The sequence below is a fragment of the Eucalyptus grandis genome, chromosome 8 (genome assembly GCF_016545825.1).
Source record: "Eucalyptus grandis isolate ANBG69807.140 chromosome 8, ASM1654582v1, whole genome shotgun sequence".
Classification (NCBI taxonomy): domain Eukaryota; kingdom Viridiplantae; phylum Streptophyta; class Magnoliopsida; order Myrtales; family Myrtaceae; genus Eucalyptus; species Eucalyptus grandis.
The window spans coordinates 4,297,290-4,317,843 of record NC_052619.1 but is presented as its reverse complement, the minus strand read 5'-3'; the positions used below and the strand labels follow the sequence as shown (position 1 = coordinate 4,317,843).

General features: G+C 39.7%; 1 protein-coding gene and 1 pseudogene across 1 annotated transcript; both read right to left on the bottom strand.

Annotated features, from left to right (window-relative positions):
* Positions 1-2,945: 2,945 nt before the first annotated feature.
* On the bottom strand, positions 2,946-10,855 carry LOC120287750 (annotated as a pseudogene).
* Positions 10,856-16,131: 5,276 nt separating this feature from the next.
* On the bottom strand, positions 16,132-19,439 carry LOC104429201 (probable aldo-keto reductase 2). The gene is made up of 5 exons (XM_039301077.1): positions 19,149-19,439; positions 18,809-19,009; positions 17,972-18,144; positions 17,787-17,889; positions 16,132-16,747 (listed from the first exon to the last, which is right to left on the bottom strand). The coding sequence occupies exons 1-5, from the start codon at positions 19,374-19,376 to the stop codon at positions 16,403-16,405; spliced, it is 1,050 nt and encodes a 349-aa protein (XP_039157011.1). The 5' UTR covers positions 19,377-19,439; the 3' UTR covers positions 16,132-16,402.
* Between the last annotated feature and the right edge of the window lie 1,115 nt (positions 19,440-20,554).

Sequence of the window (20,554 nt, the reverse complement as noted above, 5' to 3'; positions counted from 1 at the left end):
ACACGTACCACCGGATAAGTCACCCTGCGACGCCCGAAAATCAAACTCCTCCCCTTGCATTAGGGGGAGAAGCTCGCCGCCAGCAACACCACTCAGGTGGGTGGTCAAAATGTTCTATTTTTGCAATGGGAATAATCACAAAAATGATCCATAAATTTTCACTCAATATGCAATATAGTCATTTATTTTTTAATTTGTTCAATTTGTTCAATGTAATCATTTAAATCTATGAAAATGTTTAATGTAATATTTCCATTAATTCAAAATTAGAGATAACATTGAACATTTTATTATAATTAAAGGACCAAATTAAACATATACCGAAAGTTTAGGGATTAGATTGAACAAATAAAAACTGCATAGTCTACATTGCATATTGAACTAATGTTTATAAACTATATTGAACAAATTAAAAATTGAACAATGATATAAATTAGGCCAATGTCCAGAGACTCATTGCCATGTGTATCCTTAGGCAACCTAGTAGGAGGTTGGACGCTCAACTTTCTTATTCTAGGTGCATGAGACTACTATATATGTCTATTCCAAAACAGTCAGAACCAAAGTCCTGACGTAATATTTACCTTCCCCACTAAAGGCCTCCTAATTCCCTTCATATCTTTTTCTTCTTGGATAGGTGGGAATATAGGAGGTGACATTAAGGAGTTCCACTCAAAGGGATTCTTCTTCCTAATTCTTCTTCCTTAAGTTTTACATGGAATTGCACATGTCCATCCTTGTATACTCTCTCTCTCTCTCTCTCTCTCTCTCTCTCTCTATATATATATATATATATTTATGACCCAGGGAACTCGCGCATTGTACCAATACGGACAGCTCGACAAGCCCGGGATAACGGGGGTAAACCCTAGGGCGACGCTAACGAAGGATCCACCACCCCGATGTCGCACTTAAGATCCCGTGCGACCAGCGAGATTCGAACTCCTCTCCTCTTGTAAAGGATCAGGGGAGCACTTATCCAACTGGGTCACTGCAGACGGTGGTCATGTATACTCTATATTTTCTAAAGGAATAGTCCATTAATGTGGAGGTACACAATGTGATGATTGGCAACTAATTCCTGGCTGTCAGTATTGTCTATGAACACAAAGCTAGTGGATGACAGGACCAGGACATTACATGACACACCTCTTGGCATGAGGACCTATAAATATGGCACAACTTAAGAGGGTGACAAAAATATGTACTGAAGAACTTTGCACAACTTTAACACCCCCCCCCAAAAAAAAAAAAAAAAAAAAAAAGATGATAATAAAAGGTACCATTTAAAATTTTTATTTTGGTCGGTCATTTACAATTTTAGTTGACTCGCATAATATATCCGAATACTTTACTAATATCTAGAGGGCATGGGCGTAAAAGTGAATTATTTGAATTCTCATAAAACATCCCGCGAGCTCATGGACATATTAAATCCTTACTTTTTGCTCAAAGTGGTTTACATGGAAGTGATGATGATGGAACATATGACTTTCAGTTTTCAAGCTGAAAATCTCCCCACACTCCAACCGACCACGCCACCTCTATTAGGTTTATTATAACATATTATTAACGAACGACCAAATCATTTTCATATTTTTGTACAGGTATTTTTCTTCTTAAAAGATTTCCGCATTGTATGGCAAACTCGTAACTCGGAGCTTGATGCTTTGACTATGAGGAGTCTATGGTATAAGTTAATGATTATCTAAGACAATTATGCTATTCCACACCACAAGTCCTTATTTGACTTTTCAAAGTGATTGTATTTTAGTCCGTAGAAATCATTAATCTATATTATAAGGCTCTCAGGCTTCAAAAACTTTTTCATTTACAGAAGTGGCGTGTGGAGAGTAAATTTGCGGAAACAAGCCATTTATTAAATTAACAGTGGAACCCTAAGTTTTCAATGACATGGGACTTGAAGGAAGAAAAGAAATTGTTTAAAAAGGCAAAGTGTATATCAATGGATTTTTTCAAATTCTGATCTTCTTCAATTTGGTCGAGAAATTCCCCAAGGATCATACACTAGACAGGACCACTAGATACAAAGGAACACACACATGCATCTCGTAAGATGTTTTTTTTTTTTTTCCCAATAGGGAAGAACAATATCGATAGGATTTGGCCAAAAGTAAAACTCTTATTACACACGGTACAATAATATGACCGACAACCTTCTTTGGTACTTGTCCAGTGGAATTTGTCCATATAATATTGACAGAAGAAAAATGTCCAAGTTCCCGATATCTATATTTTTTACGAGGAAATTCTTTTTTTTTTTTTAAGTGTGAAGCTGAAAATCTCCTATCGCTCTTCTTTTTCTGTAAGAAAATTTGACAAAAAGGAGTCGAAACTCCATGTGTATAGCAACTAGCAAGAAAGGCCACGCATGGGCACCTTCTTGATAAGTAATGATGATCGATCGAGGCTCTCCCGACAGTGCCATAGGAGAGGCCTCGACGTTCTTTCAAGTGGAGCAATGGTGCTGTTGTAGAAGAAGTTCCTCTTGGCATTGCGTCTATGTATTGTATCCAATCCTGAGAGAACGTTGTATACGGTCTAAAAATTGAACTCATGGCTGAGGTGAATATAGTGTCACTCTAATATGTATGGATGAGTTGAATTTGTCGAGATCCCGGTTTCGAGATTCTGAAAGTCTCCCTGATGAACTGGCATGGCGGGCTCAGTTAGTTTTCAACTCGCTCTGTGTTTCTTGAGTGATCTTCACCCATAAGCTTTACTACACATCTATAATCTTGTCAAAGCGAATGTCATTTATACAAAATGATAAGAGTTATTCTCTGTAAGTCCAGATTTTATTACAGGATAATAAGTACTCTCTTCATACACGTACTTCTAACGGACACATAACATAGCCTCAAATTACTTTAGCAGCAAATGCTAAACTCTGTAAAGGTATGGCAATGGAAGCAGACATATTTCTAAGCAGCTTTCCATGAAGAAAGAGGTGGAGTATCGGATTTTTCCAACGAAGGCAAGCTGCTTATGTACCTGCCACCCTTGACATTGTCCACAGAAGCAATCGATTCCAGCTCGGCCATTTCTTCTGGTGTAAGCTTCATGGACAGAGCTCCAATGTTCTGGTTGAAGTTCTCTATCTTGGTCGTGCCGGGAATTGGGCAGATGTCGTCACCCTGGTGGTATACCCAAGCGAGGGCTAACTGCAACGGGGTGCATCCCTTTCTTTTTGCAATTTCATTCACTTGGTCAAATAACTTCACATTGTGAGCCAAGTTCTCTGGCTGGAACCTCGGTATGGAGTGCATGACATAGAGCATCGTCTCAGTGGTGAGCATATGAGAACTATCATTTTCTTTTTTAGCACCAAATTCTATGGCAACAAGTGCAAACAATATTAGAAGAGGTTGCGTCGCATGGCTCAGATTGTCTTCTACTTGATATGATAAGCATTTGGAAGTTTGCAATCACTGTGCATCTGGAAATCATGATTGAAAGGATTAAATTATCTCGCTCAAAATCATAAGCATTAGAAATGTGGAGAGGAGTTTTCTAGCAATAACCATGCTAGGCTGATGGTTTTGATGTAAGATGTGACAACAGAAACAGAAGGGATAATCTATCTAGATGCGGTGGTATAAATATCCATTTATAACACTCGAAAGAAATCACAGATCACATGATGTGCAGAAGAATATTATCGGAAGTAAAGCTCCTTTTAGCTAAAACAAGAATAGCTACTTCACTTGAAAGGCACAATCACTAGTTAGATACTAATCACAGGACGTAACCCGTGATTGGCTTTATGGCAGATAGGAACTTGATCATAAAAAATCCGAAAAAAGGGTGTCAGCGAGTCCTCAGTCAAGAACTGGTTTTGTCAAGATATCTTGTGAAGATAGATGAGAACAAAAAAGGACGGAAGGCTGAGGCCAGATACGGGTGTTGCTTATATTGAGGAAACATCGCTAATCTAATGAAGAAAGATGAGAGCAAAAGGATGGGTGGAAAGGAGGAAAGAATAGTGAATAGCAAATGGTGGGTAGGCTAGGAAACAGGAACTTACAAGGAAGTCTACATCTGTTTATTCCCAAAAGCAGGAGAGTTGGGAAACTGCATCTTTCAGGCTCATTATTGCATTAAGTATGACTTTACACAAATGGAGAATCAGAGAGGTGGGTCTGGGGTTTGTGCTGGATTGAAAACAAATAAGAGTAGAAACCATGATTTGTCACCAGTTGCTATCCTAGCCATCCAGGTACCACAAGAACTTATAGTTTCCAGCACATCAATAAGAATGACAATCATTAAGAGCATCCAGTTGTGTTGATCAGCAGAAGCAAACCTGTCTAAAGTCATCCTCGGCAAATTTCTCCAATATCTTGGAACCAACAGAAAAGAATCCTCGTCCTAAAGGACTGCACGCAACAATTCCAATGCCAAGCTCCCAGGTAACAATTTGAAGGAAGAGAAGAGTCAGATGAAAGCTGCTGTTACTGCATAAATGAAAAGACAGAATGATTTTCTACCTGCATGTGGGAACGATCTCTGCCTCCACATCTCTTGTCCATCTTGCACCGCCATGATGGGATGAACAGCATGTGCTCTTCTGATTGTTGACGCAGAGGCCTCGGATAAACCAATGTAATTGATTTTGCCCTCTTCTGACAAGTTTCTTTAGCTCTCCAATCTTTGAATATTCACATGAAAACACAACAAAGATTGATCGATCTTTATGCATCTCAAAGCAACAAAAAAAAGTTGCTAGGCATTAAGTTAACGGAGGTAGATTCTCTAATCTATCATTGAAGAGGGAAAATGAATGAACTATTCAAAGTAATTATCATAATTTACAATGATATGTCAAGAATCAAATGTCTCCACAGAAAGTCTAGGAATGACTTTTCAACGTGATTTTCATCTATAAATCAGGATGAACTCCGTAGCACTTTCATCTCAAAAGAAGGTATCGAATAATCTTCATGCTCGTTCACCTCGACCTCAGCTATCAGCTCAGTCCTTGAACAATATCTCACGAGTCAAAGTCAAGGAAATAGTTAATTTTGCCACAAAATCCAACAAACTTTTAACAACATGATACATGATCAACACTAATCTAGTTTAACAACGATCATATGGCTTAGAGAAAGTCTTGAGGGAGGCAAAGGTTTAATGAGGATCCTTACATGCTTTAACAACACCGTGCTGCATCTCGAACTCTGCTATCATCTGAACTTAAGTCTCATTTAACAATATCTTATAAGTCAAAAGGCAAGCAAATAGTCAAGTTCTGCTACAAAATTCAACAAACTTGTAACAACATGACGATGCATCGTCAACACCAATCTAGTTTAGCAACTGATCATATGGCTTGGAGAAAGTCTCCAGAGAGGGAATGGTTTAATGAGGGATCCATACAGTGGCCCCGATGGGGACTCGGGTATCGACACGGTGATGGTAGTAGAGGTCAATGCAATCGACGTCGAGCCGCTTCAAGCTGCCCTCGCAAGCTGCCCTCACGAACGCCAGATCGCCCCGGATCTCCCACTTCGCGTCAATCCAGAACTTGGTTGCCAGTTCCACCTTCTGTCTCACCCCTTCCTTCAGTGCCTACTCCAAAACCAACACCAAAATCACCACAAGAAAGCCCACAGATTGCCGTCAAAATAAAGAAAACCAACATGCAGGATCTTGGAATTCGGCATGACTATAGCGTATCTTCTTCATGCGGAAGCAGCTGAGACTAAGCTTTATAACACACTCAAGAGCTGACGTTTCCGAGGAGTATTTCATTGGTGTGAGGGTCGTAGACGTCGGAGGTGTCGAGGAAGGTGACGCCGGAGACGACGGCATGGTGGATGAGCGCGATCATGTCGGGCTCAGGACGAGTCTATGTTTCTGGTTTGTTTTTTATGTGTTAATAGTCTATTAAGCACTTTTATTATGTGGATTGGTTGTTGTATGTGTGAAGTTAGTGGGGTGCGGTGGTTATTTGTTTTTGTAAAGCCTATATAAAGGCTATGGTGTCAGTTTTTTTTTAGTGTGTGTGGTTATGCAGACGTTCCTCTGTTTTTGTGCATATCATAAAATTTCCTCTGTTTTCCTCTGTTTTTAACGTTGTTCTTGTGCACATCTGCATATCTGCATCTCCTCTGGTTTTTAACATTGGTATCAGAGCGGAGGTTAGGAAGAAAAGTGTGTGTTTGAGTGCTGTAAAAAGGTGAGAACCAAAAGAGAGTTTTTATTGCAGCAAGTACTTTCGTTTGCAGCAGTCAAGGGAGAGTATTGCAGCAGGTTATTTTCGTTTGTAGCAGCAGCAGGTTGCTTTTGTGGTGGTTCTATTTTGCAGCAGCAGTAATGGCCTCAGAAACATTTGTACAACCTGCTATTCCACACTTTGATGGTCATTATGATCATTGGAGCATGCTAATGGAGAATTTTCTTAAGTCCAAGGAGTATTGGGATGTTGTTTCTTCGGGAGTTGCCGAACCTGATGAAGGAGTTGTGTTAACGGCAGCGCAAAGAACGGCTTTGGATGCGTTAAAATTGAAGGATCTCAAGGCCAAAAATTATCTTTTCCAAGCAATTGACAGATCCATTTTGGAGACAATTCTTTGCAAGGATACCTCCAAGGAAATATGGGATTCCATGAAGAAAAAGTATCAAGGCTCAGCAAGAGCAAAGAGGCAGCAACTTCAAACACTTCATTCGGAGTTTGAAATGCTACGAATGAAGTCGGGAGAGACAATCACAGATTTCTTCTCTCAGACAATGGCAATAGTTAATAAGATGCGGATTCATGGCGACAAGACGGAGGATGTCATCATCGTTGAAAAGATTCTTCGATCGTTGACACCAAAATTCAACTTTATTGTTTGTTCCATAGAAGAAGCCAAGGACATTGAAGAACTTTCCATTGATGAGTTGCAAGGATCCTTGTTAGTTCATGAACAAAAACTCCTACAACAAGAGACGGAAGAGCAAGCTTTGAAGGTCTCAACGGAGATCATTCTTCATCAGCAGCAAGGGTGAACAAAGGAAGAGGCAGAGGAAGGGAGAACAACGATCGCAGTGGCTTCAGCTTTGATCAAAAGTCTGAAAGCTATTCCTATCGTGATTTCCAAGGGAGGGGAAGAGGTCGTGGAGGACAACATTCAACTGGTTTTAGGCCAAGGTCAGCAGACAAATCCAAAGTTGAGTGTTTTAGATGCCACAGGTATGGGCATTACAAATCTGAATGTCGAACTAATTTGAATAAACAAAGAGTTGAAAGAACTAACTTTGCTGAAACAGAATAAGAAGTATCTCTTTTGATGGTGTGCCATGAGAAGGAAGAAACTCAACCAAATATGTGGTATCTCGACACTGGTTGTAGCAATCACATGTGTGGAGACAAGAAAATGTTTTTTGATCTAGACGAAACGTACAACAACACCGTAAAGTTTGGTGATAGTTCCATTGTGTCGGTGATGGGGAAAGGAACAGTGGCAATTCATCCAAAAGGGACTTCGGTACAAACTATCTCAAATGTATTGTATGTCCCTGAATTGAAGACTAATCTGTTAAGTGCTGGTCAGCTGCAAGAGAAGGGATATGAAATCTCTATTAAAGGTGGGATTTGTAGAATCCAAGATGAGAAGTTGGGTTTAATTGCTGAAGTCAAAATGACGGGCAATCGAATGTTTCCATTGTATCTCCACAACACTACAAATTCATGTTTCTCTGCAAGATTGAAGGAGGAAGCCTGGTTATGGCATTTTCACTATGGGCATCTTAATTTCGGTGGGTTGCGAACACTATATAAAAAAGAGATGGTGGAGGGTCTTCCTCAAATCTCTACTCCTTTGGAAATTTGTGAAGATTGTGTTGTTAGCAAGCAACATCGTGCTCAATTTCCACAAAGAAAATCGTGGAGCAAAAAGTCCATTGGCGTTGGTTCATTCAGATATTTGCGGACCAATATCTCCAATTTCCAATGGAGGTAAACGGTATATCATTACCTTCATCGATGATTTTAGCCGGAAGATTTGGGTGTATTTTTGCAAGAAAAATCTGAAGCTTTTGCGGCTTTCAAGAACTTCAAAGCACTTGTTGAAAAGGATGGAGGAAATCAAATAAAGGTCCTTCGCACGGATCGTGGTGGAGAGTACAACTCGCTTGAGTTTACAGATTTTTGTATGAAGCATGGGATCAAGAGACAACTTACAGCAGCCTATACACCACATCAAAATGGCGTATGTGAGAGGAAGAATCGTACCATTCTAAATATGGTGCGAAGTCTTTTGAGGGGAAGTGGAATTCCAAAAAGTTTCTAGCCTGAAGCAGTCAATTGGAGCATTCACATTTTAAATAGAAGTCCCACTCTAGCTGTTCAAAATATGACACCGGAAGAAGCATGGAGCGGCCAAAGACCTGCAGTAGATCACTTCGGGATTTTTGGGTGTATTGCCTACGCCCATGTTCCTGACCAAAAGAGGAAGAAGCTAGATGACAGGGGAGTCAAATGTGTTTTTCTTGGCATTAGTGATCAATCAAAAGCCTATAAACTTTATAATCCTATGACCAAGAAAATCATTATCAGACGTGATGTGATATTTGATGAAGAACAAACTTGGCCGTGGGGTGAACAAGGTGTTGGTAAGCAAATTCCAATGAATTTTGAAGATGAAAATGGGCTAGTGCAGCAATCCAAAACAACCCAAATTGCCACAGGCAGTGTCCAAAGTACAGCAGCAGCTGCGGAACCTGAAGATCGGCCTCATCGTGTTCGACGGAGGCTTGCATGGATGAGTGATTATGAAGTAACAGGAGTTGATCAATATGAAGATCCACTTATCCATTTTGCTTTGTTTTCAGATTGTGATCCAACAACTTTTGATGAAGCAGTACAAAAAGAAAATTGGAGGATAGCAATGGATGAAGAAATTGCAGCTATTGAGAGGAATGACACTTGGGAGTTAACAGATCTTCCAAAAGGACACAAAACAATCGGAGTCAAGTGGGTGTACAAGACAAAATTGAACAAGAATGGTGAAGTTGATAAGTATAAGGCGCGCTTGGTGGCGAAAGGCTACAAGTAGGAATTTGGAGTGGATTACAAATAAGTATTTGCACCTGTAGCAAGACTTGACACAATCAGATTGGTAATTGCATTAGTGGCGCAGAATTCATGGCCTATCTTCCAATTGGATGTGAAGTCAGCATTCTTGCATGGTGATCTTCAAGAAAAGGTATTTGTTGATCAACCTTCTGGTTATGTGAAGCTCGGTAGTGAACATAAAGTTTATAAATTAAAAAAGGCACTATATGGGTTAAAACAAGCTCCCCGAGCTTGGTATAGTTGCATTGATGCCTATTTCTTGAAGAAAGGTTTTAGAAAATGTCCATATGAGCATACACTCTTTATTAAAATTGGTGATGGTGGAAAGTTGCTTCTTGTATGCTTATATGTGGATGATCTTATTTTTACTGGGAGTGATAGTGCCATGTTTGACAAATTCAAGGAGTCTATGATGGATGAATTTGAGATGACTGATCTTGGATTGATGCATTATTTTCTGGGCATAGAAGTTATTCAATCTGCAGCTGGAATCTTTATGTCTCAAAAGAAGTATGTTCAAGAGATTTTGGACAGGTTTCAAATGAATAATTGTAACCCCATGACTACTCCAACTGAAGTTGGATTGAAGCTCTTGAAAGATCCTCATGGAAGCAAGGTGGATAGCACTCTCTACAAGCAGATTGTTGGAAGCCTGATGTATTTGACGGGGACAAGACCAGATATCATGCATGCTGTGAGCCTTATAAGCAGGTATATGGAGCACCCAACTGAGTTACATTTACAAGCTGCAAAAAGGATTTTTCGCTATTTGCAAGGAACTAAAAATTTTGGGCTGTTCTATAAAAAGGGAGAAAAGTCAGATTTGTTTGGGTTTACAGATAGCGATTATGCTGGAGATGTTGATGATAGAAGAAGTACTTCAGGGTATGTATTCATGCTTGGTTCGGGGCGGTTTCATGGTCTTCAAAGAAGCAATCAATTGTTACTTTATCAACAACTGAAGCAGAATTTGTTGATGCAACTTCATGCGCTTGTCAAGCCATATGGTTACGGAAGATTCTTGAAGAGCTTCAGTTCAAACAGCAAAAAGCAACTATAATCTATTGTGACAATAGCTCAGCTATCAAGCTGTCCAAAAATCCAGTTCTACATGGGAGGAGCAAGCATATAGATGTGAAGTACCACTCCTTAAGAGATCTTACAAAGGATGAAGTAGTTGAGCTAGTTTTCTGTAGAAGTGAAGATCAAGTGGCTGATATATTCACCAAGCCCCTAAAGTTGTCCATGTTTCAGAAGCTGAGAAAGCTCCTTGGTGTTCGTTTGTTGGATATTCCAAATTGAGAGAGGGTCCTTTAAACTGATTGTTTGCAACATCAGTTTAAGGGAGGGAATGTTGAACGAGTCTATGTTTCTGGTTTGTTTTTTATGTGTTAATAGTCTATTAAGCACTTTTATTATGTGGATTGGTTGCTGTACGTGTGAAGTTAGTGGGGGTGTGGTGGTTATTTGTTTTTGTAAAGCCTATATAAAGGCTATGGTGTCAGTTTTTTTTGTGTGTGTGTGGTTATGCAGACGTTCCTTTGTTTTTGTGCATATCATAAAATTTGCTTTGTTTTCCTCTATTTTTAACGTTGTTCTTGTGCACATCTGCATATCTGCATCTCCTCTGGTTTTTAACACGGGCTCGGGCTCAGGCTCAGGCTCGGGAGGGCTGTAGGCGGCAGACATGCCCATGCAGCCCAGCCCCCACGCCGACACCTCGAGGCCCTGCAGCCCCAGCTTGATCCTCCTCACCGTCGTCGCCGCCATTGCCGTCGCCTAGCTCGAGCTCGCTCACTCCTTGCACTGCACTGAGACGACGACGAAGGTGTCGGGTGAGCCGAGCTTTATATGAGCCTAAGGCGCACGTGTTGACGATAGCGTCAAACGGCCAATTGAAAACAAAATTGGTGACGTCATCTGATTGACAAAAATAGATCTAATACCCTATTTAAAAAAAGAATTAATACATTGAAAAACCTCAAATCTATACCTCCATGACAAATATATGTCAAATTAATTTTTTTACATAAAAAATATCAAACTGGTACACATTTAATAAATTTATCATAAACTAGTATATTTGTGATAAATTTATCCTCTATTAGTTTTCATTAAATTTTACAGTCAAATTTTTGAATTAAATGACATGTGACAATTAGTTAGTGTGTCTTTACCAAAAAAAAGACAATTAGTTAGTGTGCTAGTTTTGGATTTTGCTCTCTATTTGCCACAATTGTTCCATTTTTGTAGTTTTTTTTGTAGTAGTAATCTAATTTAATTGATGGTATATTTTTCAGAAACATACCACTTTAGAGTTTTTGATAATTAAAAAAATTATTTTGGTGGTAAATTTGTCACAAGTATATTAATTTATGATTTTTTTGCAAACATTTTGAATAAATTTGTCACATGTATATTAGTTGATTTTTTTATGGTCAAAAAATTAGTTGAGTAAATTTATCACATATGTATCAGTTTAGAGTTTTTCAAGGTATTAACCCTAAAAAGAGAACTCCAACTTTAGCTTTTCTCCCAATTTTACCTTTTGTCTAAAAATAATAATACTAATTTTAGGTCAATTATCAATTCTGCACATCCCATCAAAAACCCTTGCTTTTAAGTCATATAATAATTCCACCTTAAACATTTTTTCTCTTATGAAAAACCCACAACTTTAGGTTTTTTCCCAATTTTACTGTCCAATCTCAATTTTATCCTAAAATTTTTACAATTTCATAAAAAAGCACAAACTTTTATTTGAGTCACAAACTTGCTCCCATTAACCCTCCATCAAAAATTTCATGTTGACACCAAGAGGTGAAAAACTCCCAAGCATAAGTTGTTTGAGGGAGATGGAACATTCCCAAGTACAAGAGATCAAAAATCAAGCGCAAAATCACTAAGGGGGATTTTGACAGAGGGTTAGTAACGAACATATTTGGGACTCAAACTGAACCTAAACAACGTTTAGGATAGAATTGGTATTGGATCAAAAGTTAAGGGTTTTAAATGAGACAAAAAAAAAAATAGATAGGATTGAGACTAGAACTAAAATTGGGGTTTTCTATGAAACAAACAAAAAATTAGGATTCTTTTATCATATTGTAAAGCCCTTGTCAACCTCATTACAGCAAGAGTGCAATCCTGGCCACAATGTTTCCTCTCTTTCGCAGGCCATTTACAGCTTATTAGGTCTGTCCTCCACTCAATACACGTCTTTTGGGCTAATATCTTCATGTTACCTAGAGCTATACTGGATCATATTGAGCACATATGTAGACAATTTCTATGGAAAGGCCCGGGCCTTGGGAGTGGGGGGTGCAAAAGTAGCATGAGAAGATGTTTGCCTTCCCAAAAAAGGAGGACTTGGAATTCGTAGTCTTCGTGATTGCAACACGGCTGCTATGCTTAAACACATTTGGATTCTTTTTACGGACAAAGAATCCCTTTGGTGTAAGTGGATTCATGCTACTTGTTTAAAAAGGAAGAATTTCTGGATAATTCCTAAGCCTACTTTTTGCTCCTAGGCCTGGAGGAAGCTTCTTGATCTGAGGAAGGATTTCCAGCAGTTCTTTAAATGGCAAGTGGGCGATGGCCTCTCGGTATCCCAATGGTTTGACCCTTGGCACCCTCGGGGACCCCTGAATTTGTTCTTCACGGACACTTACATCTATTGTTAGGTTTTATCCAAGCAGGCTACGATTGCGGAACTATTCTCTACACCAGGCCAAACTACCAAGATCATTCTAGAATCCTGGAGGCACCCTCTCCCAAAGTTTTCGCAGAACCCTGATCAGTTTATTTGCCTGGAGAACACCTCAGGTATCTTCTCGACTACTTCGGCTTGGGAAGCCATTCGACCAAAGAGAAACGTGGTCCCATGGTACTCTTTTGTTTGGAACAAAATTCTTACCCCATGATACCAGTTCCATCTCTGGCTCATCACTAGGAACCGGCTACCTAGCCAAGTTCTTTTACTCTCCTATGGTAGGATAGTGGATGGTTATTGTGTTTTTTGTAATTCAAGGCCGGACTCTATTGATCATCTTTTCTATGGTTGCCTGATTACTGCCGGCCTCACTTTGTTTGGGGCTGCGAAATGCAATCTTACTTGGCAAAATAGGTCTTGGATGGACACTTTACACTGGGCCTTAGATTGTCTCTCAGGTAATGATTTCTCTCAATATATTGCAAGATTTTCTTTTGGAGCCCTTTGCCACCTAATCTGGAAGACAAGGAACAACACTTTGTTCCGGGGCCAAGCTCTTTTTGTGCCTACTCTGAAAAATCATCTCTTCAAAGTTGTAAAGAACAAGGCTCTCACCTTCAGCTAGGTTGCAGATACACCAAGAAATAGGAGAACTCAGCGAAGTTGGGGGATAGATCTAGCTATTTTCTCTTTGAAGGCTGTTGTCACTTGACCATCACCCGCGTTGTGGACACACTGAAGAATGGGAGGATTTAAAAAGTTGGGGACTTGTTGCCTACTTTTTCTTATTAGAGGTGTCAGTTTCCTCCCTGTAATGGTGTGAGGGTTGTTGCTGTTTCGCTGTCTGGTTTCCCTCCTTTTCCTCTTTCCTTGTTTGTTGCCATTGTTTGGCTGGTTTTGTTTCCCTTTTTATCGACACCCTTCCACTCGTTATGACATGTTTGTCATCATGAGTGTAAGTTTTTGGTGTCAAGATCCCCTTGCTCTATAACTTTTTGGTTAAAAGATAATACATATCTTACCTTACCAAAAAAAAAAAAAAAAAAAGGATAATATTGGGACATGACCTAAAGTTGGAAGCTGAAGTAGGAGGTTTTTTAAGTTAGTCGGCTGAAAAATAGTAGAAATTAGGACTTTTGATCATATTCAATAGAGTTAATGCCACAAAAAACTTATTTATTTGCTACCAAAAATTCCGTATCGGTAAACTTGCGACAAATTTATTCTCTGTTAATGTCCATAAATTTTACAATTAAATTACTGAATTGAAGAGCGGTCCATGAATATATGGTTGTGCAGTGTGAAGATCGGCGGCTAATTCGGTCCACGTTAATTAAGAGGTCACGAACATAAAATGACAAACTCCTGGCGAAGAGACCAAATAAATACGGCACAAATTGGAGGGTGACAAAAACAAAAACAGAACAACATTTCCCATATAAACGGGGAAAAAAAAAAGAAAAAGCATTTCATTCTCAATTGCCCATCATATCCAAATATTTTATTATAATCCTGAAGCATGAATACAAAAGTTGGTTTTTCTAGAGACTCATAAAATATTGTGCAAGCTCATAAATCGATTGGGTTTGCACTTCTAAAGTGATTTACGAATAAGTTGCGAGAAGTAAACACGTGACCTTTGATTTCTTGACACTCCAGTTAAGTGCGTCGTCTTTACTAGGGTTATTATATGGGAAAATTACCAAAACAATCATAAATTTATTGTAATTTCTCCAATTCAGTCTTAAACCTTTTTTTCTGGCCAATTCAGTTCTAAACATTTTACAATTATATTAATTTAGTTCATCCGGCAAATTTTGGTTGGTTAGCTCCGCCCGTCCGGCCGATATTGACATGGATAATCTTTTAATGATATTTTATTTTATTCAAGCTAGTGAGGTCAGTCTCGCCAGCCGATGGCAAGACTCACCCCCACTGGCCACTGGTGAGGGTGAGCCTCACCCAGCGACGGTGAGGCCACCCTCGCCATGGTTAGGCAAGGCCTCGTCTGCCTCTGGCCTAGGCAAGTCTCGTTGGCCATGGGCAGGTCGTAGTCTTGCCCATGGCCGACGAGGCTCGACCATTGCCAGGCCACCCAAGGTGAACCTCGCCCAACCTCTGGCAAGCCTCGCCAAAGACCACATGAGGTCGTGGCCTTCGACCTTGCCCATGGCCAATGAGACTCGACCCTCGCTAGATTCAATAAGAGCGAGCCGACTAGCGGCCTTTGTCCTCACCCATGGCCAACGAGGGTTGACCCTCACCAACTCAGCTAGTGGCATAGGTGAGGTCGCCTAGCCACGGGCAAGGTCACCCACCCATGGTCAAGCTTCCCCGAGGCCAACAAGGTCCCTCACCAACCCTACCTTTGGCCAATCGCTAGCGATGACTAGCTGCGGGAAAGAGAAGGAAGTGAAGAAAAAAAAGATAGAGAAAGTAAAAGAGAAAACATTAATAAAAATATAAGAAAAATAAAAATATTATTAAAAAAATTATTCACGTTAGCATTGGTTAGTCGGTCGAGTTCACATCAATGCTGGCTGGCAAAAAAAATGGTTGGATAGATTGAATTGACACAAATACAAAATGTTTAGATTGAATTAGTAAAAAAAAAAAACATTTAAGACTAAATTGAAAAAATTACAATAGGTTTATGAATGTTTTAGTAATTTTTCCATTATTATTATACCATATTATTACGGGGCCAAATCATTTTTACTATCTCTCTTTTTTTTGCAATTTTTTGTTTTTTATTTTTCTCTAGAGTATTTTGATATTTGATTGGACAAGGCTCAATCGGAATGTAGGATCTAGGACTAAAGATTGAAATTTGCAAGAAATGGGGGTGGAATCCCATAATGATAGGCGGAATTTGTCAATTTTAATATGGACAGATTAAAGAATGTCACGCGGTGTTAGCGGTGCTAGTATTGAACTCGTGGTTGAGGTGAATAAAGTGTCACTTTAGTATGTATGAGTGAGTTTCGAATTCTTCAAAATCCCCATTTCCATATTCCAAAAGTCATCCGATAAAATCGACACAACAAGCTCAGTTCGTATTTGTTAAAATATTTAAATAATAAACCACGCATTCATCTAACGAATTAAGTTTTTAAAATAGTTGATAGCAACATCATAAAATCTCGCATGATTAAATCTTACATAATATCAGAGTTGGAGGTCCCTAGTTTGAATCTTTCCAGACTCCATTTGTCTCCTCAATTAAATTTCCACGCTTAGTATTAGACAAAAGACCAAATTAAGCGTGAGGGAGAATATTAGAATATTCATACATTTATATAACAGCTTAAACTTTTAGAATAATCGGCAGTGGTCCTACAAATATCTTATAGTATTCAACTCACTCTCGTGGTTCTCGAGTGATCTTTCCTCAATAAGCTTAGCACACATCTATAATCTTCTCATATTGAATGTCACATGTACAAAACGAAAACAGTCACTCTCTGGAGTTCAGATTTTATTACAAGATAACGAACTCTTTTATTACACGTACTTATAACAGCCACACAACGTAGCCTCAAATTACCTCAGCAGCAAATGCTCAAACTCTGCATATCAAAGATGCAGCACCAGAAGCAGACATGTTTCTAGGCAGGTTTCCATGAAGAAAGAGGTGGAGTGTCGGAGTTTTCCCATGTAGCAACGCTGCTGTTGCTATCGCACCTGTCACCCTTGACATTGTCCGCAGAAGCAATCGATTCGAGCTCAGCCATCTCTTCTGGTGTAAACTTCACTGACAGAGCCCCAATGTTCTGGTTGAAATTCTCGATCTTGGTCGTGCCGGGAATCGGGCAAACGTCATCACCCTGGTGGTGTACCCAGGCGAGGGCTAACTGCGATGGGGTGCATCCCTTTCTTTGCGCTATTTCATTCACTCGGTCAAATAACTTTGTGTTGTGAGCCAAGTTCTCTGGCTGTAACCTTGGTTGATACTGCATAACATAGAGCAATGTCTCAGCAGAAAGCATATGAGCAACTATCATTTTCCTTTTAACGCCAAATTCTACCGCAACAAGAGCAAAAGTGGTTGCATTGCATGCCATCAGATTGTCTTTTACTTGACATAATAAGCATTTGGAAGTGAACAATCGCTGTGTATCTGGAAAAGCATGATCAGTTAAAGATTATTATGAAATGATTAAAATATCTTGTCCCAAATCATAAGCATCAGAAATGTAGAGTGAAGTGATCCAGCAACTACCACACAAGGCTAATGGGTTTGATGTAAGATGTGAAAACAGAAACAAAATCCACAATCTAAGTATTGTTCATGTGATGGTACCATTAGTCACACATAAGAGAAAGAAATCACAAATGTAGATGATGTGTAGAAGAATATTATCAGATGCAAAGCTCTTTTAGCTACGGAGAAAAATAGCTACTTCACTCGCCCAAAACTAATGGCAGGAAGTAATAATACACAACTTGATCCCAAAACTTCCATAAGAAAGGTGCTTGGGAGTCCTCACTCAAGAAATGGTTGTGTCAAGATACAATTTATCTTGTGAAGAAAGATGAAAATAAAAAAGGATGGAGAGCTGAGGCCCAATACTGGTGTCGGTTCTTTTGAGGAATTATCGCTAATCTTGTGAAGGAAGATGAGAAAAAAGGGTGGGTGAAAAGTGGAGAAAGGATAGTGATTAGCAAATGGTGGGAAGGCTTGGAAACAGAGCAACTTACAAATAAACCTATTTTTATTCATTCCCAAAAGAATGAGAATCCGGGAACCTACCTCTTTCAGGCTCATTAAAGCCATTACTTGTGATTTTACATCTATCTAGAATCAAAAGAGGTGGGATGTCTGGTGAGTGCTGGATTGAAGACATATAAGAACGTGAAGCATTTGTGTCACCAAGTTTTATTCATCCCATCCAGATACTTTTCTTTATACCACAAGAACAGGTTTCCAGCACTTCAATGAGAATGACAGTCACTGTGAACATTTAATTATGTCGACCAGCAGAAACAGACCTGTCTGAAGTCATCCTTGGAGAAATTCTCCACCAACTTGGAGCCAACAGAAAAGAAACCTCGTCCTAAAGGACTGTAGGCAACAATTCCAATGCCAAGCTCCCTAGTCAACATTTTGAAGGAAGAGCAGAGTCAGAAGAAAGATGATGTTACTGCATAAATAAATTAACAGAGTGATATCCTACCTGCACGTGGGAATGATCTCTGCCTCCACATCTCTTGACCACAGCGACCACTCCAATTGCACCGCTGTGATGGGATGAACAGCATGTGCTCTTCTGATTGTTGACGCAGAGGCCTCAGACATACCGATGTACTTGATCTTACCCTCTTCAACGAGCTTCTTTAGCTCTCCGATCTGTGCATATTCACAAGACAAAACAACAACCATCAAGATCTTACGTGTTAAGATCCGGAAAATTATGCACATCATTAGCTTTTTATGTTTCCCAATCCCTGAATAGTTTAGTCAATTATTATGCATCTCAATGTGACAAAAAAGTCACTAGGTATTGCGTTAACGGAGGTGGATTTCTCTAATCGATCACAGAAGAGAGCAAATTAAAGAAGTGTTCCAAGTACTTGTCACATTTCATGATGATATGTCAAGAACCAAATGTCTCCATTCCATAGAAAGTCCAGGAACAACTTAAAATTTGATTCTTGTATATAAATCAGGATGAACCCCGGAGCACTTTCATCTCAAAGGAAGATTTTGAATGATTTTCTTGCTTGTTGACCCTTAACTTGTCAAAGATGCCCATAAAACGAAAACTCAAGCCACTAAACCACTAAATTCCACAACCCCTTTAACAGCATCGTGCCGCATCTTGAACTCTGCTATCAGCCGATCTTAAATCTCATTTAACAATATTTACAAGCAACTGCCACAAAATCCAACAAACTTGTAACAACATGACGATGCATAATTAACACCAATCTAGCCAATCTAGTTTAGCAACTGATCATATGGCTCCGAGAAAGTCTCGAGAGAGAGGTAAAGGTTTAAGGAGGATCCATACAGTGACTTCGATGGGGACTCGAGTATCGACACGGTGTTGGTAGTAGAGGTCAATACAATCGACCTCGAGCCGCTTCAAGCTGGCCTCGCAAGCCGCCCTCACGTATGCCGGATCGCCCCGGACCTCCAGCTTCCCGTCCCCAAGGACGGCTCCGAACTTGGTCGCCAATTCCACCTTCTGCCTCACCCCTCCCTTCAGTGCCTGCTCAAAATCAACCCCGAAATTAGAAAACCATGACGCAGGATCAGAGCATCCCATCCTGCTCGATGAAGCTAAATTCCGTAACACTATAAGCACATACAATTCATGAGGAGGCAAAAGAGAGACTGAGAGAACCGACCTTTCCGAGGAGGATTTCGTTGGTGTGGGGGCCGTAGATGTCGGAGGTGTCGAGGAAGGTGACGCCGGAGCCGACGGCGTGGTGGATGAGGGCGATCATGTCGGGCTCGGGCTTGGGAGGGCCGTAGAAGGCGGACATGCCCATGCAGCCCAGCCCCTGCGCCGACACCTCCAGCCCCTGCGACCCCAGTTTGATCCTCCTCACCGTTGTCGTCGACGCCGCCGCCATGTCGTCTAGCTCGAGCTCGCTCGATCCCTGCACGTGCTACAGAAGACGCCGATGACGAAGGCGTCGGGCGCGCCCAGATATTTATGAGGAGCCGGATGTGCTACCGAAGACGCACGTGCTGACGAAAAGGGTGAAGAAAATAAGAAATGCTGACGTCATATGATTGACAAAATGAACCCTAACACCCTTATGAAAAAAAAACCTCCTACTTTAGCTTTTCTCCTAATTGTACCTTTTGTCTAAAAAAAGAACAATAATTTTAGATCCATTCACAATTCTACCATTACCTTCTTTTGTCCCATAAAAATCCTCAATTTTAACTCACATACTAATTCTACCTTAGACCTTTTTTTTTTTTTTTTTTTTTGTATAATACCCTAAAATTTTTACAATCTCATAAAAATTCATAAATTTTTACTTGAGTCGCATATTTGCTCCCATTAACCCTTTGTCCAAAATATCCTATTGACATCGAGAGAATGAAAACTCCCAAACACGAGTTGTTCAAGAGAGATTGAACATTCCCAAGCATGAAAGATCGAAAACCAAGCGCAAAATGCCTAAGGGTGATTTTGACGAAGGATTAATGCAGAGCAGATTTAGGACTCAAGTAATAGTTGGTAATCTTTTAAGAGATAAAATAAATTATAGTGAAAATAAAACCGGACCTAAAGCTGCGATTCTTTTATGAGACAAAACAACATTTAAGATAAAATTGGTACTAGATCTAAACTTAAGGATTTTTATGAGACAAAAAAAGTTTAGATGGAATTGGAACTAGAACTGAAATTGGGGATTTTGTCATATGATTGACAAAAAGAAGTCTAACACCCTTATACATACTAGGTATGTATGTTGTCTCTAACATAGTGGCTTAGCGAAGATGTCTACAAGTTGGTCCATAATTCCAATTCCTTTAGTTACAACAACTCCATCTTTGATATTATCTCTAGTAAAATGACAATCAACTTCTATATGTCTTGTTCTTTTGTGAAAAACTAGATTTGTTGTTAATTTGAGTGTAGCATCATTATCACAAAACAATTTAGTTGCTCCACTAACCTATAATCCAAGATTTGAGAGTAATCCTCCTATCCAAACTACTTCGCAAGTAGTTTTCCACGTGACTTGATACTTTGATTCAGCTAATGACAATGATATTATTGACTACTTCTTCC